Below are 27,891 nucleotides of genomic sequence, written 5' to 3' on the forward strand. Positions count from 1 at the left end.
TCATACAGTATGTACTTTTTTCTGCCCATCTTCTTTGCTCAACCTTTGTGAGTCAAAGGATATTCCTTTTCAAAGGAAAACTTGGTTGGTCCTTACCAAAATGAAATCCCTGGGAAACGGAAAGCAGTCTTAAGTAGAAATGAGAGAATTGTGAGATCCCAAAGAATCTATAAATTCTAACCAAGCGCGTCTCTAAAGCTGAACACAATTAAACTTCTTAATTAAGTTTTTATAGGTGTATTCATGTGAATGAAACTTATCACTGTGCCATTCTGTGGCCCCTCCCATCTCGAAACGAAAAGGTTTTAAGGAAATAGTCTTCTAAGTAACTGAATTGTATGAAAATTCTATAAATATCTCTTCTATTTGTGAAGGCTTTAAATGGTTTTAGTAATAAAGACAAAGAAGAAAGTTAAGGATTCAAAAATACTGCAGGTTGCTAGAGAAGGGTTAAAGTCAGAAAGAGAGGAAAACATGTGGAACGTTTTTAATGACCTCACATTCCTTTACACTGAGCAGAACGACATGGCGCAGTAATGCCTGTTTATCTAGCCTGTGGAGTTTGAACTGGAATGAGGCTTTGTGCGTGAGAATTTTTTGGTGAACCTCACAAAGATGTATAGGTTATATGGTGTTATAATTAAAGGCGTAAAGATTCTTTCAAATCTCACATGCAAGTATAATTAGTTTAGGTCATGTTCTGTAAGGTATTTTCTCAATGCTATCATTTAAAAGGGATCCACTTGGCCTCCAATTGTGCAGAATCCTTGATTTAAATATTTGTACCATTGACATATAAACTGCTCAGAAAGTCCCTGAAGTGTCTGGAAACTCCCCAAAGTCCCCCCTACCTTTGTTCCAGTTGTAGCATTACAAAGTGAGGCTAGCAGGAGGAGAAGAGTTTTAAATTTTCTTACGTGCAAAATAAATGTTAACTTCACTCTTCATGAACTGTGTCACTTGATGCCAGCACTATTGCCCTAGCTGCCTACCTCTACATACGTAATCCCAATTTAGACCTTATACTATAAAAAAAAAATAGCTTTTGTTGATGGAACACTGCCTAAATGCTAGGCATCAAGCCTACCAGGCTCCTCTGTCCATGGAATTCTCCAGGCAAGAATACTTGAGTGGGTAGCCATTCCCTTCTCCAGGGGATCTTCCTGACCAAGGGATCAAAACAAGGTCTCCCTCATTGCAAGCGGATTCTTTACCATCTGGGCCACCAGGGAAGCCCTGGCATCATGCTAGGCAATATATATTCACTGTTTCACTGAATCCTTGCACCAACTCTTTTTTTTTCTTTTTCTTATACCAACTCTTGAGGCAGCTCCTACCCTTAACCTGATTTTGCAGATCAGGAATCTGAAACTCAAAAATGTTAAGTTTTTTGTCCAAGAACAATAAATGTTAGAGCTAGGACTCAAATTCATTTTTGGACTGTGACATGTGGCTTGTGGGATCTTAGTTCCCCAACCAGTGATCGAACCTGTAGCCCTACATTGGAAGCATGAAATCTTAACCACTGGACCAGCAGGGAAGTCCTGTAGGACTCAAATTTTGAGCTGTCTTTCCAAAGAATATGCCCTTAACCACTGTGCTATACTGCCACTTTCTCATATGCTAAAAATTATTCATATTATTTCAGGACATTGCCAAATCTATTGGATAGTAGGCAGGTTTTAATGTGTAACATTTTGATGTGAAAGAGTTGATTCAAGGCAGATCTTTGATCAGAATACCAAAGCAGGCTCTTATTATTTTATTTCATGGTTTGTTTGACAGTTGCTTCTTAATTCAGATCTGCTTTAAATCTATTCTTGGAAGGACCTTCTTTTAAATTGTGTTTAATAGAGTCTAAGTGATACTCCAGGAAGATGTAAAGCTTCAAAAGAGCTTAACCCAACTGATGGTCAATGCCAGGAAACTTGTCTGGTTTTGAGTTTGGAGTCACACCATCTCTCCAAGTACTTACACACCTCATAGTGGAAGATTTGTGCAAACGTGTATGACTCCTTGGGTACCTGCAAGTGTGTTTAGCAGTAAATAAATCTTCAAGGAGGAGAACAGTTCTTAAGCCAAATTTACTGTCTTTTCGCTAAACTTGACTTTCCTTGACTTCCACTCACCCAAACTTCAATGCTTGAAGGGTCTTTGTTCCTTTCTTCCTTGCCTCTCATATCCAAACAGCACCAGGTCCAGCTGCTTTTTCCTTTTAATATCATTTATCTGTGCCCATATTTTCTATTCCACAGCAACCATGCTAAATTAAACCCTTATCATTCCATAAATCTGCAGTGGTCTTCTGACAGAATTCTTTATCTCTACTACCACTCTTGCAAATTCTTTTCCAATCACAGCCAGATTGACTTTCCTAAAACTCTCTTTTATTATTTCACTTACTTGCTTTAAAAGCCTTCCATGGCTCCCCATTGCCAAATGGATAAAGTTCAAATACTTTTCCTTGGCTTTCAAGGCCTTCACATCTGGCCCCAGGTTACCTGGCCAAATTTACCTTCTACAGCTATCACACATAAACTTTCCCTTCCACCAGACAGTTGCCTGGATACATCTTATGTATTAGATTGCTTCTACATTTAAATCACTCCTAGTTTACAGAATATATACAGAGAACAGTGTTTATTTATTTCACAACAGAGCTGTGATTTAGCTGAATTCTCTGATTAGTAGAATTATTCACATGGTTTGATACCTTTAAAAAATAGTGAAGTTATGTGTTTTAGAATCTTGTCATTTCTGAGTTAAAAAATTTAACTACAACCCAGGAATCTTAAGCATCTGACAGGTGTTCTGTTGTCTGCTTGAATTTGTAACAATTAAATATACTCGCTTTTGGCCTTTCATAGATCCAGTGACTCTAGATAAGTGTTAACTTTCTCTTAACAGGGGCATTGAAAAATCCAAGTTGGTTTATTCTTCTAGGCTTAAGTTAAGTGGCATACTTGTGTACCACACTATAATCATGATGCTTAACTGTAAATTATCTTTTCTAGTCACTCAAAGTGAGGCAAGGGGGTCATGGAAAAGAGCACTAGACAAGTCTGAAGATGTGGGGTTCAACTTAATGTTGTGTGACTTTGGGCAAGTTACTTAACCTCTCTGAGCTTCATTCAGTTCCTTCATCTGTAAAATTGGGATAATAATACATGCTTCATATATATGCAGTGAGAATTAAATCAGATAACTTGTGAAGACACATTGGATTTCATTGATTCTCACATTCACTTTTTTCCACATTTAACATTTCTGACAAGAAGATGCATGTGACACTCAGTGATACCTTGGCATTCTGTCGTAGTTTTGTCGACGGTGGTTTTCCTTTCTTAGTGGCATGTAAAAGAGTGGTGTGTCTCAAAATCGGGGGTGTCTTAGACTTGATGAAATACAGGTACTGATTCTCTCTCCCTCAAGGCTATGTGACAACGCATCCTTTCCATTCTCATCCTGCCACAAAATGCCCCTCCCCAAAGACTCACATGAATTGGTCATATTTTAATTTGTTTTCTTATATGGAACTTTATGTCATATAAGGTTAACTATGGAACCTTATGTCAGTCTTCATCACTGTTAAGCTCTGGAAACCAGAGAATGTATCAGTTTTTTTGTAAATGACCTTGCATAATTATATATTATTCTATATTTAATAAATATTCTCTTACTGGTACTAATTACATTTTCGAGACAACATGGAAACCCGGGGTCTTAATAGTATTCCAGTGATTTTTGGTAAAAGATAGGTAAAGGGCTGAAATACCAAGGAATGCGTAGCTTGTGTTACTACCTAAGTTTCCCCACACCATTGTTTCCTATTGAAAATACCACCACTTACCTGCTGGCACTTTCCCTCGTCTATAAACCAAGCAGCCACAGACGACATTGCAGAAATGCTTGTACAACCAATAGGCCTTGTTCTGACGATGGCGAGGTTTGGCCCTCTTTTCAACTAGCTGTTTTTCTTTAGTATTAACAGCCATAAGACAGAGAGGAAAGTTACTGGCATTGGGAGACTAATGGAAAAAGAAGAGTAAACATGCATGATGGGTCCCCTTTCCCAGAGTGAACTTTTGTGGACTTTGTCCACAGGCTCTGAACCAGTTTATCATTCAGTCACTCATTCATTTCCATTTTTCACTTTTCTGCGGTGACTCAACAGGTTAAAGATTTCATAAATTCCGAGCTCCTAGCACAGTTATATTCTTCAGAGGACCAAAATACCCTGATGGAAGAATCTGCAGAGCAGGCTCAGCGCCGGGACGAGATGCTTCGAATGTACCAGGCCCTTAAAGAAGCCCTCGTGGTCATCGGTGACATCAACACGGCCACGACGTTCACACCCGCACCACCACCTGTGGACGACTCCTGGATCCAGCATTCCCGCAGGTAGGAAGGAGGTGCCCCCAATGCCAGAGGCCTCCCAGCTTGTCCAGAGTCGTTTTCCGAATGTGCTTCCCTAAGCCAATATGAACCTAAAGCAAAAAGAGGAAAAGGAATATTTAAGTTCAGGAGGGAGAGAGAGTCAGATAGTCTCAGCTCCTTTCAAAAACAAGCACAATATACCTGGACAATGGCATGTTATACAGCCATTAAAAAGAATAAGTACTGAAGTGAAAAGATAGTCCAGTTAATGTGAAGCTTAAAAAAAATTTAAGTTGTAGAATGTTGTGTACAAAAAAGCAATTTATGCACACACACACACACACACACACACACACACACACACAGACATATATATACACGAGAGAGAGAGAAGATATTATAGAATATAGATAAAAAGGATACCCAGGAAAAGATACTGGTTGTCTCCACAGAGGAAGGGGTGGGGAAGGAAACTTCCTTTCACCTTTTACCCTTTTATAATATCCCTAATGTGTATCTGAGTTAGTCAGACAGTACTTTTTTAAATGTAGTCAATTATAACATATTTTTTAAGGATAACTTCTGATGGAAAGGAGGATGGGCAAACTGCTGTCTCTCTGTCCCCAGGTCACCCCCTCCAAGCCCCACCACCCAGAGGAGGCCAACGCTGAGTGCACCTCTCCCGCGACCCACGTCTGGCCGGGGACCCGCACCCGCCATCCCCTCCCCGGGACCCCACTCAGGGGCGCCGCCAGTGCCATTCCGGCCAGGCCCATTACCTCCTTTCCCCAACAGCAGTGACTCATTCGGGACACCTCCGCAGGTTCCATCTCGGCCCACTAGGGCCCCTCCCAGCGTCCCGAGGTGAGTGTTCTGCACGCGGCCAAGTAGGGGGGTTGGGGGGTGGGATGCTCGTGGGTTCTCTTATAGCATGACAGACAAAATTGATTTGGGAAAGAAAAGGGCAAAGATACTGTCCTACATGTTTGCGGTACCCCCTCCCCCTGGAGAGGAATCATAGGAAGATTGCTGAGCCCATGACTCCATTTAGAAACCAATATATGGACTACACTCTCCTTTCTCTACTGGCACAAACTAAATGAACCACAGAAACTTAGGTCCAGATGAATGACATTTTGGCAGCTGTTTGTAGAATTTAACAGAGAGCTTTGAAATGAAAGAGCCAGTGGCTGGTTTGCTGCAAGCTGTGTGCTCCCTAGGTCACCAGAGCATCACAAGCTAAGGCCTAGCCTCTTCTATTACCAGAGGAATTCTATAAAACCACTGACTTCAAGGAATATTATCCATCTGCCCTCTGAACTTTGACCCTTAAGCCCAATGTCACTAACTTTAATGTAGGCTGAGTAAAAATCTGGCTGATTCATCTGCAATTGTTTTTTATTTTAACATAATTGCTGTATGCAGTCACTGACAATAAATAAAACAGAACATTGTACATTTGAATAATACATTTTGGCATTTATAAGCAGATTTTCAGGCTTAATTGTGAAACAAAATAGCTAATAAATAACTGAAACTTGAAATCATGTACACCACATACAGTTGAAACTATAGTCTCACCTTCATACATTTACAGTCAATATATTAATGAGAGATTTTGAAAGTACAGGGAATTAGGGTTTTGTTTTTTTTTCAACATCAGAAATTTAAAAAGGAAAGAAAATAACCCATACAGAAAGCTAATTTTTTAGAAGTTCAATTCAGAGGATTAAAATATTTGTATACTCCATGAAGGAAAACCTTACTATGCTTGTACTGTCAAAAGAGAAGTGATTTCTGCCCACCCATGAAGTCTGAGTCACCTCACCCTCTAATTACAGTGCTTACATTTATTTCAATGTTCAGGGCTATTGGGTGTAATGAAGAGAAGAAGGGGCGTCCTAAACCACTAAACAAAGGGAGGTGTAGAGGAATAGAAGGGAATGTGAAATCAGAAGATTTGATTTGCCACAGGTCTTGGGCAACTCAGACTGAGCCACGAGTTCCTCATCTATGAAATAAAGACTCAACAAGGTTGTTGCCCAAATCATATGCGATGGGGTATTTGAATGAGTCTCATCAACTGTAAATCACGGTGGATGTTATTACCATCACCATTGTGGTCCCCATCAGAGAGGATGTGTGTACTCTCAAACCATTTTTTTTTCCCCTCTAACCTCAGTAAATTTGATTTATACTGAGGACTTGGAACTGAGCTAAATTCTAGTATTGATAATAAAAATGATAATATTTATTGAGCTCTCAATGTTTGCTTTGCGGGCGTGTGTGCTCAGTCGCTTTAGTCATGTCTGCCTCTGGTGGCTCAGTCAGTAAAGAATATGCCTGCAATGCAGGAGACCCAGGTTCGATCCCTGGGTTGAGAAGACCCACTGAAGAAGGAAATGGCAACCCACTCCAGTATTCTTGCCTGGGAAATCCCATGGATGGAAGGGCCCAGTGGGTTACAGTCCGTAGGGTCACAAAAGAGTCAGACACAACTTAGTGACTAAACCACCACCACCACAATGTATGCTAGGCATTGTCCTGAGAGCTTTGCAGGTTCATTTTTGTTTCATGCTCACAACAACGCCACGAGTTAGGTGATTGTCCATTTTACAGACTAGATGCAGAGGTTAAGCTGTTTACCCAAGGCACTCAACCAGGCCCTAACAGAGTTGGGCTTCAACACCAAGCAGTCTGACTCCAGAGCTGAGTCTCCTAACCATAATGTCAGGATTTCTCCACCTCAGCGCTATGGACATTTTTGTTGAGTGGGTCGTGCTGTGCATTTTAGGATGTCTAGCAGCATCCTGGCCTCTACCCACTGGATGTCAGTTGCACTCACTGAGTTGTGACCACTGAAAATGATTCCAGACATTGTCACTGGTTTGGGGGAGTTAATCTCCCTCCCCTTGAGAACTTCTGTACTGCAGCATTCAAAAGACTGTCCCTTCCAGGTAATCAAGCATAAAGGTCAGTGCTGAGCCTCACTTATAAGCAAAATTAAATGACTGTTTTAGGAAACTTAAGATTGACTGGGAAAAGGTCTGCCATTGTGCCAAGAACGTATGGAGGCCATTGGGGGAGGGCTGTTAGAGTCCCACATAGGAGCCTTGAAGTCAGCTATTTTGTCTGTTTAGCTATAAGAAGGAACCAGAGCAACCTGGGGATGCCTGTCTTCAGGAATGAAAGTGCATGTCTTTGCCTGCTCGCTTGGCTGCTTCACCTCTGGAGTTCAAATAAGCTGGCTTGCCAATACCCTTCAGAGATACTGCTGAACGCTGAATTGATTTGTTAAGCCAGGTGGAGTTGCCCTTGGTATTTCTGAGCTCGCTCACAGAGGGTAGCCGGCAGGAATCGGCCTCCGGAGCCTGAGCTGGAGAGGGAGACCTCCAGGTTTTAGTCGTCTGCACTCGGGAATTTATAGGACAACAGTTGTGTTACTCAAAATTTTTAAGAGTATTCTCAAGTTAGAGCCAGAATTAATTTGATCTGGCCTTGCAAAGAGTCTCAAATGTAAAACAGAAATGAGAGTTCTGAGTACAAGAGGAAAGTTGGTTGTTTTCTGCTGAGCCTTCGAGTTTCAGCGCCAGTTCTGTGCATTGGGAGGGAAATCCCTGGAGGGGCAGGGGGTTGGTCACCTGAGAGAGAGCAAGAAAGACTCTGTCAGGATCCTTATGCCTATTAAAGTTTAGCTTTAGATGGAGAATTCTGACCACATAAAGTCTGTTTTTAATAAAAGCCAGAGCGGGAATCCTACCAAATGCAAGCCAGAAATGAGGTTTAAGATTTCAAAAAAAGAAAGAGAGAGGAAAGGAAAGAGAAACAGAGATAGAAAGAAAGAAAGAAAAAGTTGAGGGAATTCTTGTGGAAACTTCACCTTGTTCTATTTATTTATGTATTCTCTTTTCCCTCCATGACTTGCCTCTATTTTCTCTATTAAAATCTAAAAAACTTGAAATGCCATTATCCATCATCTTCAGAAAACCAACCCTTAGCTTTCCGAGAAGGAAACTTAATTTTTTTCCCCAGTCCTTTGCTTTCTTAAGGGCCCTTTCTCCCCTTTTATCTGAAACCAGAAACTCATAATATGACAAGACAGCACAAGGGGTACCCCACCAGCTCCCTGTTGGGCTTTAATGTTCCAAAAGCAGAAACTGAACTTTTAGCAGCAAAAGATTCTGCCATTGTGTGCCCGTGCTTAATTTTCTTCTGGATAATTCACAATTTCATTAGCACGTTGTGATTTTCACCTTTAAGCGCATATATTTATTATGACCCTATTCAGACATAATGAAAGTGCTTACAGTTGTACAGAAACCATGAGTGTTCTGGGTGTTTTGGGGTTTTTTTTTTAAGTGATTATTATTGTATCTTTCTGATTCAATGTAAAGGAAGAGGAAGGAGAGAGGCTGGTGGAGTCATTTTTGGCCCAGGTTTTCTCAGCTGCTCAAGCTGTTCTGGTTTATGTGCATGGAGCCTTTCAGTGAGGGAGCTAGAAATATTGCAAACTACATGCCTGCTTTAATTAATTCCTCCTGAACTAGGGAAGCATTTCTATCCCAAAGAGTCTCACCAACAGGGAGAATTCTACCATTAGAAAGTTGATTGTACACAAATCTGACTTGGGGAACATTTTCTGTTGCTAGAAGTTTTCGTGTGTCCCTCTCCTCTCTCACCTCCATCAGCTTCTCTGGAGGGGCTAAAACCCAGTTGGAAAACCCCATTTAGTCGTGTCCTTGTTTAGCACTGTATTCTTAAACAGACATCAGTACCTCTTTAGGGGCCCTATTCTTTTACTTGAAGATCCTAATGTTTGACCAAACACTAAGTTTAGGGCTGATGTAGTTATTTTCAGTTAGAGCTTCTTAAAATTAGCTAATTGGGAATCACAGCCTTTGACATTAACAGAACAAATTAACTGAATCAAAGTGTGTTTTTCCTGGCAACGGTGACTCTGGCATTATTTTATTCATTTGTCTTCTCCCCTTTCCTTGGACTAAGCTATTTTGCAACGGTCAAAAGGGGATAAGGGTGGGAGGAAGGGTCTCTATCCAAGGAAAAGCAGACTTTACTTACCTCATCACCCAGTCTTCTATTTTTAAAAAAAAAACTTTTTTTAAAATAGAAGTCCTTTCTCTTAACCACCCCGTCACCAAGTCTGATGGTATCTTTTAAAAGTGACACAAGTGAATCAGAGGAAAGGTTAGCTTTTACTCCAGCTCACTCACATGACAGAAACACAGCATGAATATCAAGAGTGCTGCACAGAAAGAGTCTCTGGGGAGGCCCATGGTGATACTGGGGTCCCTGCCTTGCGGGGACAGCCCTGGAATAGCATTAAGATTACCCCAGGGCCTCCCACTTGCACTCTTTCCAAGACTTAGTTTCCCTGACTTTACATGGAGCACCTTGAGAGTCTCCTCTCAGCCCCACATTCTCAGTAATTCATGGTTCAACTAACCATAGCAAAAGATAAATCAGTTCTTTATGTGAAGAGACAGTCCATGCATGCATTTTCTTTTCTTTACAGAGGTAAAAGCCCTTTGATTCTCTTTAATCTTGTTTTAAATGGTTGACCTTGATGTCTTCTGTACCGTATCTCTTTTATGCATACATATTTTATGCATTGATTTAACTGGCAGGTAACACAGAATCCCTTTTGCCTAGGGATAAGGCTCCCCTGTTCGTTTTGTTTTTAGCCAGTCCCCCAAATTTTGAATAAGAGAAAACCTGTGATTCTTATGAGTGTATCTTTGCATCCCTAATATCAAGGTTTGGTGCCATGAAGGACGAAGCTGCCGAGCCTTGAAGTCGTGGGCTCAGGGTTCACAGACAGTTAAGCAACTTGTGGGACTAGCCTGTATCTGACTCCTCAACAGTCATGTTCTGGAAACATCCTGACTTACTCCCTCCTCAACAGCCCTCTAAAAGCATGACTTCTTTTAGCAGCTGAGTGTCTTTGGATAAATGATGAATTCATCTCGTGATTTCTGATTTCAGCCATGAGCTTTCTATTTTCCTCACCATCTTTCTCCTTTAAAGAACAAACAGATAAATTTATGATTAGGTGTTCTGATTTTTCAGGGAACAGTTTTTATATTTAGCAACTGGATTTAAAAGTCAAGCAAGGATTTTTACAAAGTATAATTGCTGAGACTAGAAACACCTTCAAAGGCATTCTTTCTGATTCTTTATATTTGAGGGATATTGTGAGGCTACTGTGTCACAGAATTTGTTACTGAAACTCCAAATGTAATTAATAATTTGTTGTAGGTTTACCATGAGTTGTCATGATGCTTAATATATTTTCATGAATATAGAAATTTGGCCACAAGATGTTCACTAAAGAAAATGTCTTTTAATTTTATTTGAGCCTCTCTATTAAATATTTCATCAAAATCATTCAAATACCACAGTGATTCTGGTTGTAACATATTAACTCACTAGAGTGGATCAATGGTTAATGTCAAAGGTTTTCTTTCTTCAGGGTCTTGGTTCCATTCTAGTTCGAGTGGAAGTAAATTAGTCTGGTGGTTTCCTTCTTGGGTCTAGCAAACTTGAGTTACTTTACACAAATATCTCCATCCCACCACAGTCCAGACTGAATGGCAGTCTGTTTAGGTCAGGCTCAGGAATGTGGGAGCTCTACAGCTGTGTCAAGGTAGATTTCAGATTGCCTTTTAATTTTTAATGTGCCCCTTATCTTACTTTTTCAAGCATCTGATATTGCAGGAGGGCACAAGAAAAAGGAAAATAAGAAAGGATCTACATGAGACAGTACAAACAACAGAAATGCAGATAGAAAGCAGGGCAATAAATATGACAATAGACCATATACCATCTCAGCCCCATGGTAACTGGCACTGAGTTAACGAAACAACTTCTTCCACGTCTCACAACAAATAATAGCAAATAGCTCTGTCATTGTTCTTGTTTGGGGCTCTACATTGCTAAGCTTCAACAACGAAGGGAAAGCCTTTCTGAGTTTCAGGGTAGCCCGTCTGCCCCTGGTTTCACCTGATCGAGGAAAACAGCCAAGACCGGAGTCTGGCACAAGAGCCACTGTCCAGTGAAAAACGCACAGTCAATAGTTGTTATTCGTCCTGTAGCCCGTCAGCAGCCAACTGTCACCAGCTGGAATCTGCTGAATGTTCCTACATACAAGTTGATGTCAGCTGAAAGAAAAGAAAACAATTCTACCCAGTGTAAGCAGACCCACAGTCTTGCAGACGCACACAAGCTAGTACTTCTGTTTCATCACCGCCCTCTTTTGTCTCCCTCGCTGTAAGAAAAGAACGGTTTTACGGGGAACAATTTTTCATTTTCAGGCAGTTATGGTCAGATGGCATGTTTTTCAGTGACTTCAGAGATTCATGGCACAGCATGATCCATGGCTCTTTCACCTCTAAATTTTCTGTAAGCAGCCAGCTCCAAGAATGAGCTGCTGGACACTTCTTCCTCCCTCTGATTTATCAGTTACGAGGAAAAAATCAGAAGTGAAATTTAGCTTACTAGAGCCACTTCAGCCAATAAATAGCCAGGAAATTAAACATGAAAATGTAAATGCTGCATTTTTCACTCAGAATATGCATTATATGCCTACCTCCAGTTGTATGAGAGAGGAACTGAGGATTTAACTGAGGGTTTGATGGCTCTGGTCTACTTGTCATAATTTTATTGCTGCTTAAATATAGAATTTTTAAATGCCCTACATCGAAACCCTCAGCTTACTGTAGCCAACATCTTGTAACCATTGTCTAGGGGAACCTCTGAATCTAAACATATATTTACACCCTTTAGTTGCCAAATGAAATCCATCTGGCTTACCCAATGCTGTTTCCAAAAGAATATTACACTTTTAGTCTAGCCAGTATTTTTAAATGTAGGAGAGGAGGTGGGGGGGTGGGGGGCATGTTGGAAAGGCACTGGGTTTGTAAGAATCTGCCTGTGTACTAATGCCACACTACCAGTATTTAGATAAAGTTTAAGCTCATGTGGCAACTCTGACCAGAAATAGAATTCCTACGGAGGGCAGTGTCAAAAGCCACAAAGAACCGAGGCAGGCTCATCATGGCACAATACTTTCTTTTCTTTCTGGCTACTTTTTAGGCATCAGAGCCACACGGTAGGCAAATCCGTAAACAACGAGTGCTCTAATTTCTGAAATTATTTTTTAACCATCCCCATAAACACCAGGGACTGTCCACTCCTGTTTTCCAGCCAAAATTATCAGCTCACATGAATTGTAGAAAGAACACATTCTATCCAAGGACCAGGGGGAAAGATGCTTAGTCAAAATGGTAAATGGCAAAATTCTCAATTGCTCATGGTCAATGACAAGGCCAGGCCTTCTTGATTTTAATTGCTCAGACACATGGAGAATTCCAAATCTTCGTAAAGTCAGCATTTTCCCCCATTGGGATTATACACTGAAAAATGGGATAATACTGTTCTTGCTGCTGTTATGGGAACCCAGTAAATGTGTAGGTTAATATAAAATTTAGAAGTAAACTTTATCCTTTTTCTGTTTTTGCTTTGTTTTTGAGAAAGAGAGAATAAGGGAAAGACTAGATAACCACCAACTAGATATATCACCACAAGTGAATCCCCAGGCGTCATTGGCAATTTTGAAACCCAAGAGAAAGGAAACCTCAGGTGGCTCTGAATATGATTTGGAAAATAATCTTTTTTTACAATCAAATATGCCAGTTGCCTCCACCATGTAAATAGATACCTGTATTAAGTTTCAGATTTTCATGAGCAGCTTTATCTACATTTCAGTATATTTTACGTTCATCTAGCATGAGACTTTTTATGATAAGAGGAGATGGGAAAGCCTTTTTTAAAGATATTTAGCAGCCAAGAGAATCTAAAATGGAATTATTCCACTTGGAAATGGATAATTATGTAAGGTATACTCTGTACCATGTGCATTTTTAAACTTTATATTAGGATTGCTTTTGAAGCCAATTTTAAGAGTGAACGCAGCTTTTCCCTCAAATAAATCTCCTCCTAGTCTCGTGTGCAAGTGTTTTCGCCAGAAAGTCTGCACTCTGCTTTGCCTTTTAGACCACCATTCATGGAGTAAAGCTATAAAAATGAAGAAAATGTCTACTTATTTTTAAAACAACTAGAATTTCTTTTTACTTCTTAGCAGTATTGGAAAGTATTTTAATAACTAAAATAATAAAACTTCATGTGAGGCCAATGCTATCTTAATTATTGCCTCTTGGGGTGGAAAATTAAGGAAACATTAGTAAATGTGTTAACTAGAGAAACCACTGCAGTAATTTCCCTCCACGTAACTGGGTCTAAAGTCACAATAAATCCATGCTGTACACATCCTTTGAAAGAAAGAAACGTTATAGTTTTAGCTGTAATAGTAGTAGTATCAGAACTCTCAGGACTGAAATTAATGGACCATAAAAATCCCTGCAATTCATCAGTGGACTTTGATTAACCTACTTAAATGCTCTCCAGTTCAGTTTAAGGATCTGTGATGAGGGTTGTTGATATGATTGCTTGATTTGTTTTAATATTTCAAACACTCTAAACTACCCCATTACCATCTTAATATTCTAAAACTAAGAAGTATTTGGAAATTCATTTTGAAGCACCGTATCTTTGAATAAACATGTTGAAATTGTGTTTCTTGCTTTTGCTTAAATCTTCAGTGTGTGATTGATGACATCTTGTAGATTTCCCTCTTTTTTTAACTATACTCACCTCCTTCAACCCAGGACCCTTTCCATTTGATATATAGTGTTTATTCAGTCTTGTGACTGAACAGCACATGGGGCATTCATACCAATAACCACTGTTACTGTGTTGTTCCCTTCCCTGTAGAGCAAGAAGTCTCAGCAAAATATTCTTGAGGGTCACAGGGAATCTTTGCAACTTACAAATGCTTTCCCAGTCTCTGTAGACTGTTCAGGTTTCTGTCTGTATGTTGTTATTTTTATCATTAAAGTTAACCTTTACATTTTTGTCTGTGGATTTCATACCACTTATTAAAGTGCATTTTGGGATACAAAAACATGGAGCTAGAATAACGAAGGTAGTGCTGACCACTGTCTCCAGTCCAGAAAGTGATGTTAAAGCAGAAAGGCAAGGTTTTAGGACATTTGCCTTACTGCATTCTCATTGCATTCCTGCTTTGTACCCCCGTCCTTCTGATCCCTTTTGTCTCTAAGTTAGGCACTACACCCAATTATATAGGACAGTCTCCGTTGGTTACTTCTATCGGACACCTGCCTTCTAGCTGTGTTTGGCAGGCCCGCCGGATGAGGTAATAATCAGAAGAAAATGTTCTGGTTTTTTGGCCCCATCCATGTACAAGATTATTCAAAACAGTTTTCTGTGAGTGAGAACAGAGATGCTTTGAGATCCCTTGGTCTAACATTCTATGGGGGTGTGGAGGAACAAAACTGTAAACTTTTTTGATCCCTCTAGAAGAGTGGAAATATAAATTACATCTGCCTTTGCCCATCCTCTCAGTGATGGTTACAGACAGATATATGTAGAAATGAGAGCCTCTCGTTTGTAAACATTCGAGCTTTACTCTCCCCAGCCGTCTTCTTGAGCACAGCTCCCATGGTCATTACAGCAGTGTTTTCCTGAAAGCATATTTTGTGAACTATTTCTCCAAGATGATGGCAGTTTTTTGTAAGACAGATGCCTAAAAGACATATGGTTTTCATAGATTTTTCCGTCTAGACTAGCTTTATTTAGTGACTTTTGGCCTGAATTGGTCTAGTTAAAGTTTCTGTAGGAGCTTGTATAAAATTTTTAAATGTGGGCATACCATTAAGGTGTAAAACAAAAAGTTTGACTTCTTATTGGCGAATGATTAGAAGGGATTGGTTGAAAATTTCCTTCAGGTTAAGTAATTGTGATCATACTGTTCACCCACTTGTCCATCCCTCTCCCACAACACTGTCCAGAATGGAAAGGCTTACCCCCAAAATCCGGTAACTGTTAAATTCATATACTTCTCACTGTTTTCCTGAGTAAATTCTTTGTATTCCAGTTGATGTGTGTGAGTGTGTTAGAAAGCTGTAATTCTTTCTGCAGACTCTTTACATGGCCCAAGGGACTTATGATTCCTTGCCCTTTTAGCACCAGTTTTTACAAACACAGCATTTCTCTCATTTAAAAAAAAGCATCCAACAAGCCGCAGAGTAAAGGAGACGAACATTCAGGAGTTTTTGTAGGACCTTCAAACGCCGATGAAGATTTCATTTTAAAATGGCAGTTTTTGAGCCAATGTCAGAAGACTCATTTAGAAACAATATGATACTTCAAGAGGAAAAGAAGAATATCTACACTTGCCCAGAAATCAACCTTTTGCTCCCTGACACCACAGATCCGTGCCCAGTTTAACTGCATCAGAACACGGAGACTTGTGGAAGAGAGAAAGTGTGAGCCATTCTGTTTTCGCACTAAGCATTTCATTGGACTCAGTCACATATTTGTTCACTGACATGGCAGCTTGCAAAGCACACCACCTCTCTGTTTTTCTGTTTGCTTTCAGTGTTTTTGTTTTTCAAGCTTGAACTCTAAGGCATGTTAGAGCTCCTCCTGCTGGAATTTTTTTCAATCACTGGGATTCTAATTAGTAAACGGTACCTCGTCTCCATTTTTTCCTCTCGGACTGGTACATGACCAGAAAAATACGATGTGGTGCATTTAAAACTGGCTTTTTAATTCACTAGGTTTCACAAGTCAGGCAAAAATGAAACCTTGGTATGACATAAATCTTCTTTAAATCTTCAGATTCCTCATGCTCAATCTTTGTTGTTGTTACAAAAATAAGAGGAATTGGAAAGTTAACTTTTGCATCTATATGTCTAAGGTACACCTTTACCCCCTTTGAGGTCAGGCCCCAAGTCGGATACTCATGCCCAGAATGTTCTTGCTGTCTGTCAGAAAGGAGAAAAGGTCTTCCCCACCTTTCCAATGCAGAAGTGAATTTTACAGTTTCATAGAGAGATCCAGTGTTGTCTTTTTCCTCCCATCCTTGTTTCTTTTCATTTCTTCTCCCTGATTTGAGGTGACAAAGCAGTGTACATCTCAGAAGTAAAAGTTCGCCTCTCCCAGTAGCTGGTCCTTAGCACCTCCTTCCCAACCTCTCCTCCTTCCCCCAGATGTCTGAATTGGCCAACCCCCTCCCCTGGTGCCTGGTGTGGGAGTGAGGGGAAGGGCAGGGAGAAGAGGACAGAAGACGATGAAGAGGGTTAGAAATAGCTTTGCCCCAGCTACCATCAGTGGGACTAGGTTTCTACATCCATGCATGTAAGTTCTTAGATCTCTTTGGGGATTTCTTGAAAGAGAGAGAGAGGTAGAGAGGGAGAAGAAGGAAGGGAAAGAAGAGGAGAAAGAGACAAAGAGAGAAAAAAATCCTCAGAGGGGACACTGTGTAACTGCATTCAATAACCATGTGTGTGTGAATCTCTTTAAAAACCACCTCCTTTCTCTCTGTGTAGTTTTCTCATCACTATATTCCTCTGACCTTCTGTTTCTTTGCATACCTTTTAGCCTTTTTCTCTACCCAGCTTCTCTGTTGTCAGTGATATAGTACAGAAATTAAAATATAAAAAGGTCAGAAGTAATGGTTTTTAGGAATCATATTTTAAAACAAAAAAACCCTCAAAAACTTTGCTTTGTGAATTAGCACTTGGATTAAAACAAGTAGTTTTGCCACTTGTGATAAAAAATGAGACATTTGATTTCTCAAGCTGACAGTACTTTTTCTAGCTTTTTTACCCCCTTCATACATACTATCTCCTATCCCTGGAATGCCGGCACCCTCAACTTTTTGTTTTTTTCAAGCCCTTTTAACGCCCCAACCTCTTTCCATCTCCAGTCTAAGACTCCAGGTGTCCCTGAAGCACTTGAGGCATAATCCTGTCGTTGCACTTACCCAACTGTGAACACTGTTTACTTGTCTCTCTTCCCAACTCAACTAGAAATTCCTGGGCAGTGACTGTATTTCTGTACCCCTAACGCTTTATACAGTACCTAGCACATAAACAGGGCTTATTGAGTGAATGAAAGAAAACAAAATGAGTTGATATACAGTGTTTAATCAAAGTTTATTTTCAGAATTAGCCCAATTTTTAGTGTATTTTAAGAAATGATTTAAACGCACACTTTCTCTCTTGTTTTTGTGCTATTCCTTCTGTGCGAAAACCTTGCCTGGCTAATTCTTTTTACAAATCATAAAATGAGCGGAGTTCATGTAGGCATATCATCCCTTAAGCTGCCTTTTTGCTGCAACCACAGAAGTGGGTTTATCTGTACCATCCTTATGGGTGGAACCCGAGTCAGACATTTAAAATAAAGTGAAAGAAGTGTGGCAAGGTGGATTATATGACCAGTTATCTCAGAGACTAATTTATACAGTATATGTTTGCATCTTCAAATAAAAGTTACTGACTGTTTTTCCCCTTATGTTGTTATTTCAAAGTTCATCAGTTGATTCATACTTTCCCAATGACATACATTTAAAAATCATGGGTTCATTTTCACAGGGGAAAGAAATGCTGGCTCTAAAATGTAGCAAGAGTCATATTAGAGAATTTCTCTTGAATCCTTTAAATGTACTCCAATTTCTCTGTTGTTTCCAACATCTACTGTAAACTATTGGACAGTACTGGCTCACTCTGTACCAAAGCTAAAAGAGCCAAAAATATGCTGGACAGCATCCTATAGTGTTTTTGACAGTTACAAAATATTATCTTCCATGTGGACAAAATCATGACTGTTCATAGCATTTTTCTGAACCTCGCCTTGGACTTTTTAGATATGCAAAACCTGTTTTTTTAATAAATGCTCAAATTAAGAAGCAAAGCACAATGCTGTGCTGAAATTTAAAAATACTGTGTCCCACAGTCTGTTCTCTTACAGCAGGCATTAGCAAGAGGAAGTCCTGGGTCATAGTTAGCTGCCTTTCCATTTCACCTGGAGGTGTGCTCCTGTCTGATTTATTCCAGGGCGTGTTCACTTATTCATGTCCTTGAATTCCTGCTTGAGACACTGCCCCCTACAGGTGCTATGAAAGGCTGCAAGCAGGATAAGGCGTACTCTCAGGTCATGGGAAGTTTATAATGTTGTTCAGATGATAAACTATGTATATATGCCTTAAACTTTGAAAAATGATGCAAGGATTAAGTTATTCAAGAGGGTCATGGAGAAGTAAGGCATTTCAGTTCCTGGGAAGGAGATACTATGGGCATCCCCCATTTAACTGACTCAGACGCCACCAGAGCAATTTTTGCCTGAAGCCACTTGGGAACCAAGCACAGCAGAGTCCATTGTGGGAGGCATGCGTCACGACTTTAGAAAGTTCAGAAGCAGTTTTTGCTTTTGTTCTCTAAGAAATTCATCCTATGTAGCCCTCAAAAAGGAGAGATACTTTACTTGTACTTAGGTAGACAAAACCCTTCTTTTTTATCTTTTCACCAATAAGATCAAATGACCCTAAATGCAATTACATGCAAATTAAATTTTGAAACAGTTATATTTTAAGGCTTTACCTATATCTAATAAGTAGAGCTTATGGTATAAATTACATATCCTTTTTATGCAAATAGCTGTCCTTGTAGGCAAATATAATTCCCCTAGAAGTATCAGTCTTTGATTTTTTTGAGGGTTTTTTATTTTTTTAAACTTGGGTCCACCTAACTGATTAGGCTGGGCTTCAGTTGTACCCTTTTCAAAGATGACATGTTTAGATGTGCTTAGTGTCTGCACCCACTGCCATGTTCATGAGCAAGCTTCTCTAAGCAAGTAGTTATTCTTCTGGTGATGACTAACAAAAAAAACTACTGTAGTATAATATCTCAGTCTTTACAAAATAAACCTAAAACCAATTTGACCCATGCTTGAATCTGATATCCAAAGGTATCAAAAATTTCCACAACCATTTCTTCATCTTTCTTAAGATAGTTTTTCCCAGCACTTTCTCTTTTTTGCTCTGACTTTATCTGGCAAGTGAAATGAATTGCTAAGAAAGCAAGGACAAAATCATTTATTATGTCTTCAGACAGTTTTCAAAGCATGGGACCAGCAGCATTAGCATAATCGAGGAACTTACTAGAAATGTCTCACCCCTATAGAAAGTCTGTGTGGGACCTAGAAACCTCTGTTTTAGCAAACCCTCCAGGGAGTTCTGATGTACAGTCTAATTTCAGAGACATACCCTTAGAACATGCCCATGTGACTGCCCTATAGAAAAAAATGCTGGCCTGGGAGTCCTGATATTTTGGTTTAAGTAAGGAAAGGATGGAGCCTGACATACATAGGCCTAGTCTGGCTCACAGGCTTGTCAGATAGATAAATGTCACTTTCCATCCTGAAGAGAAATACAGACAGGGGCAGAAAGACCAAGCCATGTCAGTAATTGGTGTTACGATGCACCCCTGTTAAGATCGGTCACCCACTGTGAATGCTCAGAACCAGCTAATCCAGAAAAGAGCAAATGAAGATTTAGTTCTCCCATTCTTAGAAAAGAATCAAATGAGACAATAAGAGAATTGATTCATTCTTCTCTCTTATCAGTGTAGCCAGTTACTCCCCCACCATGCCACGCACCCCATATGAACATTCGACTTTCTTACAAAATTTGTCATTGTCCAAAATAATGCACCCAGCCCATCCCTGCAGCTACAAATGCAACTTTAAGTATTACATCTTTCCCTTTGATTTGGAAGCAGAAACATGGCTCTTCTATCGTAACCATAAACCGCCCACACACCACACAGTGTTTCAATAAACACTAAGTGATGCAAGATGCTCCATTTCAATATAATGGGTAATTTAATGAAGCCCATCTCTGTGCAAAGTAATGGAGGGAAATCTGGTACAAAACAAATAACTCTGCTTGGCCCAAAACAAACTGTCTTATGAGGTGAATGTCTTTGGAAACTCTTTGAATGGTTAGGAACTGGACCAATGAAATGAACTTGAACAGTAAACCTTAAATGTTTTTCTGGTGTTGAAGTTGGCAAACATTTTAGCATTACTTATTAAGAAAATTCACACTGAACAACTCGATGCTCCTCTTGGATTGCTTCCTTTACAGATTATCAAGGGGTTATTGTTTAGAAATAAAATGGTGCTTATTTCTTCCAGAAGGCTTGACCAGCTCTTTAGGATTTTTAATTACTAAGTACATGTATGAGTTATTTTAACTTGACAGTAGGCATATTTTAAAGATGTCATAATTATTTTAATAGACCATGATGGAAATTTGATCTTTCTTCTTTTTCAATCATTAATTCACCACACAGGTTGCAGTGCCTATTTAGTGCCCTAGGGACTCCCTTAAAGTGCTCATAATGGATAGGTTCTCCTGATTTATTTATTTAAAAAAAAAAAAGCATGAGCCAAAGACAAAGCTGAGTTCTGGGATATGGTGATGAACAAGATAAACAAAAGACCTGGCACATAAGAGAAATTTGTATTTTTTTGCTTTCCTGCCTTGCCTTCTTTCTGCAATTGCCTATTATCGTTGACTTTGTTGCATCACATCAACACGGTCCAAAGATTGGAGAGGAGATTAAGGAGAAGTTGCTGTGCCATCAGAGTATTTTGATCTTTCTATTCTCTGTCTCTATCATTGAGTCCATCTCTTCCACCTCTCCACTTAATTTCTAGTTTCTTTAACCCCATTATAGACCTACATTCTCCTATGACTTTCAAATTTTATATGCCATGATTAAAATCATATTTGCCCCTGCTTTAACCACATTATTGTATTTTCAAGCTCTGAGCCTGAATTACAAAATTTTGCCTCATTTTTTCCACTTAAGATGGGGTGCTGTAGTAAAACCACTTGCATACTTGTCTTAGCCCATTTGTATTCCACTATGAATAGATTTGAGTTTTTAAAAATTATGGAGCATAATACAGACCACATAGTACATGCTCAATAAATTATACATGCAGTGCATAACTGGAAAGCATGTTACAGATCATCTAGGCTGAGTCTCCTGTGTCATAGATGAGAACACTAAGGCTTAGAGAAGTTTAGTGGCTAATGATTATACAAATTGGCAGTTGAAGCTAAAATCCACATCTTTCAACTTCTGGGTAAACGTGCTGTCTCAAATATAAGCCTCTGACAAATGCTTCAAAAAAAGTTGCATTTCTGGCCTCACTGGACCCGCCCTCCTTGAGCTAGTCTATACTCTAGCCTGTCTCAACATCTTTGTGTAGGTACTTTTCAGTCATTCACTTGTTTGTCTGCTCTTTAATAAATATTTATTCACTGTCTTCTAATCACATTATACTGAATGCTGAATATATGTAATAAATACAGAATATGTGGTCTCTGCACTCAAGAAATTTGCAGTCTACTGGAGAACACAGGCCATAAGCTAGTAAATACATAATGGCAAACAGTTAAGTGCTATGAAATGCATAAAACCATGAAGTGGTGAGGAGTGGTGGTTGGAAATTATTAGATGGTCAGGAAGTGCTGGGGTATGACATTTAAGCCAAGAACCAAAGAATCAGAAGAGAACTCAGTTGCATTCCTTGCTCTCTTGGCTACAACACCTAGTCCAAGCTATCACATATGCATGGAACAGTTTCTATCCCACCATGCTACACTGTATTCTGCCCCTCACTGCATTTGTCATTTCAAGTCTACTTTTTTCAAATAAAATCCCCTAATTAAGTCCATCCCATTATTGAGCCTTCTGGTGGAGTTTTACTTTTCCAGGTTCGAATTTTGGCCAACTTTCTCACTCCTCCTATAACTGCTAAAATGCTAAGAATATATTTCTGTAGGTTATGTGACTAACTATCAAACTCCCCGAGGAAGGGCCTATGATTTAGTATTTATTCCAAACATCTACTAAACAGTTAAGCAGTCAAATATCCTGTAGGTAGAGTTTCTAAGAGTCTAAACTCTACATGCCATTGTAGCTGGTTTTTTTTTTTTTTTTTTTTTGCTAGAACAGTGATTTATTTTTTAAAAATACCTTAGTATAATATAAAGACCAATGGCTATCATAAGTATTCATAAGTTGTTTCTTACTTCTAGGAGTAACTTTCATTTATTCATTTGTCACGTGCAATGAGTGAATGACAATCTCTGAGCTAGACACCACAAGAAACTGAAGATGACTAAGACACAGTCCATTTCTGGTCAGTGGCAATAAATATATAAACCTAATTCTAGAAATACGTTGGGATGCGAGAGAAGCATCAAGATAGGAAAAGGTGGGTCAGAGAAGACTTCACCAAGGTGGGTGTTGAGGGAGGAATAAACAAAAGAATCAGAAGAGAATTCTGATTGAGGACATCATTGACAGCAGCTCCATGCTAAACATGCTGTGAAACACCTCAAGTGGACATGACCTCTGGCCTCTGGAAAGTTCACATCAAAGGAGAAAATGGCTGGGTTTAAAGCCAGGACGCAAGTTAAACATATAACCATTTCAAATGAAAATGAGCAGTATGCTAGTGAAAGAGCAGGTGTTTTTGCATTGTCATAAGTGAAAAAAATAACAGGAGGATTTTTCCCAGCAGGAAACTGCCCAAACATTTCTGGTGGTCACACTAGCTAGTAGCCTTTCTGTGGGAAAAGGACTTACTTGTTTACCCAAATTAAACAGCTAGTAGGAATTGGTTTAGTTCCATACTGTGCATATAAGATATCTGTAGTTACACTTTGAAAAACTGAGTGCTGCTTAAGTGATAAGACTTAGTGTAAGAGGTTAAACTGGCGTGCACCTTCCCAAGAAAAAACCTTTCCTCCGCAGTTCTTTGGATATTTTTCAAAAACGGGAGGCAAAAGAAACTCCACTAAGCTCTATGAGTTTGTGCTTAAGCGGTTGGTACTTTTCCCGTTAACCAACGATACCTCTTTTGTTTTGATTTTTCCTTGACCGTCTAATTTTATCTTATAGCTCTGGAAGTTTTAACATTGCATAACCATTTTCTTTAGCTTTTCTAACTTCAGTCCTTCATCCTGAGAAAAAGTATTTGATTGGATCAATTTTGTGTGTCCAATAAAGAAGAAAATTTAATGTTATGACAGTAATTCCAAAAAGAGGGTGGAAGGGCTCTTTCTGAAAAATATCAATGGAAGAATTTTATCAAGAAGAAAAGTTTCAATTTGCAGAATTTGTTGAATTTTATTGGCTGTAAACATTACCCTCTGAGATATGATGTGTAAAGTCAAGTACACACATAAAAAGCTTATTAATGCATTTAGGAAGTAAATGTATGGATTTAAGGAATAAAGAGTATTAATTGGTATATAGCTGAAGATTCTCAGATACAGTAATATTTCATTATATGAAGGTTGTTTATTTAGAAACCTCAGGTATTAGAAACACCATCACCAATCAGAAAGTGAGCAATACTGTTACTAAAAATAAAACTTTTAGGACCCAAAATAGAAGCCAGAGCTCATGCAATTTACTCAGGGACTCACCCTGAGCCTGTTTATGCTTATTGTAGAGAACTCTAGAAAACTTGATTTTCTGATTTTCTAGTACCCAGTAAATTAGAAGTAAAATATAGAATATATTGGAGAAAGCTACTGCTGAGGGCAATGAGAAGTGATAAACATCCTGACAGGGGAAAAAAAAGAGGAAGAACATTACATAAAGGGGAAAAAAATTCAGACCCCTTTAGTCTCTGAGGCCTAAATACCTTACTAGTTGCTGGAGTGGGCATACTCTACTGGCTGAGAAATATGCAGTGTATTTTTGATGGCTTTTATTTTTTTCAGATGGCTTGTAAATGATGTAATATTTGTATTAGTATTGGGAGGGAGGACTTCAGTTTTTAGAAAGATTTGCATATGAAAAATATCTCATTTTCATTAAAAAATGCTGGGTGAGTGAAAAGTGACAGTATTAAGTTATTACTGATGGCAGCCGTTCCTGCTAGCCTGTTTGTGCATGAGCATGTGCGGGATGGCTCTTTCTCAGTATCTTCGGGATAACCTTCTAGTAGTTACTCTACTTGTTTCTTTACCTTTCTCTTTCTCTCTTTCTAGCCGGAGACCACCCCCATCACCAACTCGTCCCACTATAATCCGTCCACTAGAATCCTCCCTGTTAGACTAAACGAAGTGTCTGGCATGGCAGTTAATTACTAATGAATTTTACGAAAGCAAAATATTTGATAACTGCTGCAGTTAATCATGAGTAGTCATATGTGTGGACATCAGTAGGCAAGTAACCAGTTTGACTAATACATTCACCACTCACCTTCATTGCTCATGGTATGTCAAACTTTTGGGGTTTGACTGTTGAAAACTGCTGACTCTTTAAGGTTTTGTATGTTGTATCGACCAAAGTAGGCTGTATAGCAGCCCTCTGCTTTGTGGACCATTGGCCTACCCTGACATATATTTGAAATTGCTTTGACAGGTTTCCCACATTACCTACCAGAGAGCCCATTCAGTATAATTCTTAAGAGATAAGAGATGGTGGGCTTAGACCTAAATGATATATACTTATTTTCCTGCATTCTGTTTTGACTGATGGAAATTATATTGTCTATTATAAATGTTTCTGCCTACTCCAGGATTACCTGTTTAGAACCTCTCTCCTTCCTCTTTATTTCATAAAACTGATAGGGAATAATTTTTAAAATTAAGATTCCTTAAAAATAAAACTTTTCCAGAAGGACAAAGTTGTTTGCAAAGGAAAAGTTAATGCATTGCTTGCTCTAGAAGGCTTCTCATGCCAGTGTGTTTTTGCTTCATGCTAGAAGCATATTCAACAGTGAATCAAAGCTTGCTTTTTGGTAGTCAGTCAGTAAATTTGGCTAGTTAGTTTCAGAGTTTAAGGAAGAAGCAAAATATCACATCTCAAGAAGTATCTGGACAAATGTAATTTCTTTATTCACCTATGTACTTACCTCCTCACAGATTACAGTGAAGGCTAGCATAGAAAATATTTAATTTTTTATATTGATCTGATTTTAGGCATGACTGACTACACTTTGACACTAATTCCATTCGATTTATTTAGTTAGAGCAAAACTATATCTCTTTCCATGCTAAATATGTAATTACCTAATGCAAAAATTTAGCCTACCTTTGAAACAGGTTAATGTAACTTTTTATCCATTCTAGGTTTCCTTAATAAATCCTGAGCCTTATTATAGGATAGCCATATTTTAAAAATGGGACCTCGCATGGAAAAAAAAGATGCCCTGGTTTAAGAGCAGAGCTCATTCTCCTGCAGTCAAACAACTTCAGGGTCTCTTTCCAGGTCCTTCCAGAAAACAGTTAAGACATCAAGATTTAAAGCAAATTGGCAAATTCTAACATTTCTAAAATTTACAAGTACAGCTTAGCCTGGGGGTTAATAGTTCAGTCTCGAGGCTGACTTTTGGACTACCTAGGAGTAGATGATTAGCACGTAGGAAACGGCCAGAAGCCAACTGGAATTTTGTCTGCTAACTGTCCCCAGACGGCAGACCAAATATTCACTGCCTATTTGTGTCCCATGACACCATTTCATGTTCTGCAGAAGTAAATCAGGTTAGCCAACTGAAATGCCTCCCTTTGAAAGCAGCAAACATGATTTGTACATTACCTTAACTTTAATTTCCTGTGTAGTTTATACCCAAAGCAGACACCCGTAAAGTATGAAGTAAAAACGCTTAACCGTTATTAAAAAGAGAACTTGCCAAGTTGAATGGTGTTGTTTTGAACTTATTCTAAAGGGTTAAAACTAGGCCACTCAGGCAAAAACAGAGAATACAAGATTTACAAAAAGAGCCCTTCAACTTTTAAATTACAAATGATTGTATAAAGAACTCCACCCTAAATCTTCTCATATCTTATGTTTTCTCCTGGAAAAAATTAACTCTTTGTGAATGGAACAGACGTGCAAGATACATACTGTATTTTTAAAACAGCATTGCAGCTGAGTGGAAATATGTTAAGTAAAAGGAATAGTCTACAGTGAGATCTTTTTAGAAATTTTCCTCTTTTTAGGATTCCCTTTGCTTCTTCCTTTGAATTCTCTAAAATAGGCATCTAATGGATTATATACTTCAGGGTTTGGCTTTGTGCTGTATGTGGTTTTGCGTTTTTCTATATTTCAAAAGTTTCCTTTGGTTAAAGGAAAATATTGTGGATAACCACTGGTGTGTTCTTAGATCAGCACAAACCATGTCAAAGAAAATTGGAGATTGGTTTTCCAAGTTCCTTTGCACTGGTTTTATGCAGTCATAAACAATGGCATTTGCCACCTTTGGCTTTTGCTCTAGGTTTATAACTCCACAGTTTCCCTGTCTCAGTTGTCTCATCTTGTGTGTACATTTTTATTTCATTTTACTTCTAAGCTATTTCTAATAGAACCCAGCCTCTCTCCTGGAATCTCAGCATCATGTTGGAAAATATTTTCAGTTTACTGCAGTGTCATGTGATCAGTATTAATCCCATTTCCCAAAGGGTTTGCATGCTGTTAAAAGGAGATGTCAATGTAAGTGAAGTCACAAGCTCTAGGATGTGCAGTTTGGAGGACAGCGTTCATATCAGGCCTTTAGATGGGAATGTCACTTTCTGAGCTTTCTAAGTATTCCCCCATACACTTCAGGTCTTTCATGTAACTGCCCCCTGATTCCTCCAATGTTGCCTGAACAACAGATGTAGCTCCATCATGTCTAGTATAATAAAACATACAGTGATTTTAGGATTTTGAAAAATAAACTGTGTGTTTATTTGATGGGTAAATCTATTTTATTGTCAGATGTTAAATCTTGCATGCTTATTGACTAATTGGACCTGCCATCAACTCAGTTGTGGACAGATGATTGAAATAGTATTGATTTAGAACAGATACATTACATTTTCAGATGTCATCTACCAAAATGATTCCTCTGAATATTGCTTCAAGCTGTAGTCTGTAACATAGAAGAGCAGTAGGGTCTGTTTAATTAGCAAATTGCCTACTTGTTCAGATAATAACACTATTCCAAAATGTGATAATAAAACCAAGTTCCTGTGATATAACTATAAGCCTTCTGACCTTAGAATTAAAGAGTAGTCATATATATTCATTTTATGACTTTTTAGTGTAGACTGTAGCCATAATTCTTAAGTATGAAATGGGACCTAATACCAGTATGTGACAAATGTTGCTGTTTTCTGTGTACACACATACTTTCTATGCATGTGTCTCTATACAGACTATGTGTATAGTATATACATAGTAAATTTGTGTAAGTACATGTATTTTGTGCCCTTTTGGGCAAGTAGGTTTAAAATTACTTGTTAAAATGCCATGAGCATGAATGTGATTGTATGTGTATCATGTATATATGTATATGTATGAGTGTAAATATGTATACATGTGCTTTGTATGTGTGAGTATGAATTATTTTTTAAATTATGCTACTACAACAGTTAGCCTTAGAGTATCTGCCATAATATGTGATAACAGTGGTTCATTTTCCAAACATACATGAGGTGTACAAAATTTTTTTTGTATTGTATTCCTTCTGAGAGGCACAGGCTCAGAATTTCCA

General features: G+C 38.8%; 1 protein-coding gene across 1 annotated transcript in view; it reads left to right on the forward strand.

Moving 5' to 3' along the window:
* Nucleotides 1-27,891, forward strand: part of DNM3 (dynamin 3) — a 636,190-nt gene that overhangs the window by 601,565 nt on the left and 6,734 nt on the right. The window contains exons 20-21 of the mRNA XM_052654294.1: nucleotides 4,175-4,401; nucleotides 5,005-5,241. Of these exons, the coding sequence (XP_052510254.1) occupies nucleotides 4,175-4,401; nucleotides 5,005-5,241 (464 nt within the window). The remainder of the gene's footprint in view (nucleotides 1-4,174; nucleotides 4,402-5,004; nucleotides 5,242-27,891) is intronic.

This window comes from Budorcas taxicolor, chromosome 16, assembly GCF_023091745.1.
Source record: "Budorcas taxicolor isolate Tak-1 chromosome 16, Takin1.1, whole genome shotgun sequence".
NCBI classification, from domain to species: Eukaryota; Metazoa; Chordata; class Mammalia; order Artiodactyla; family Bovidae; genus Budorcas; species Budorcas taxicolor.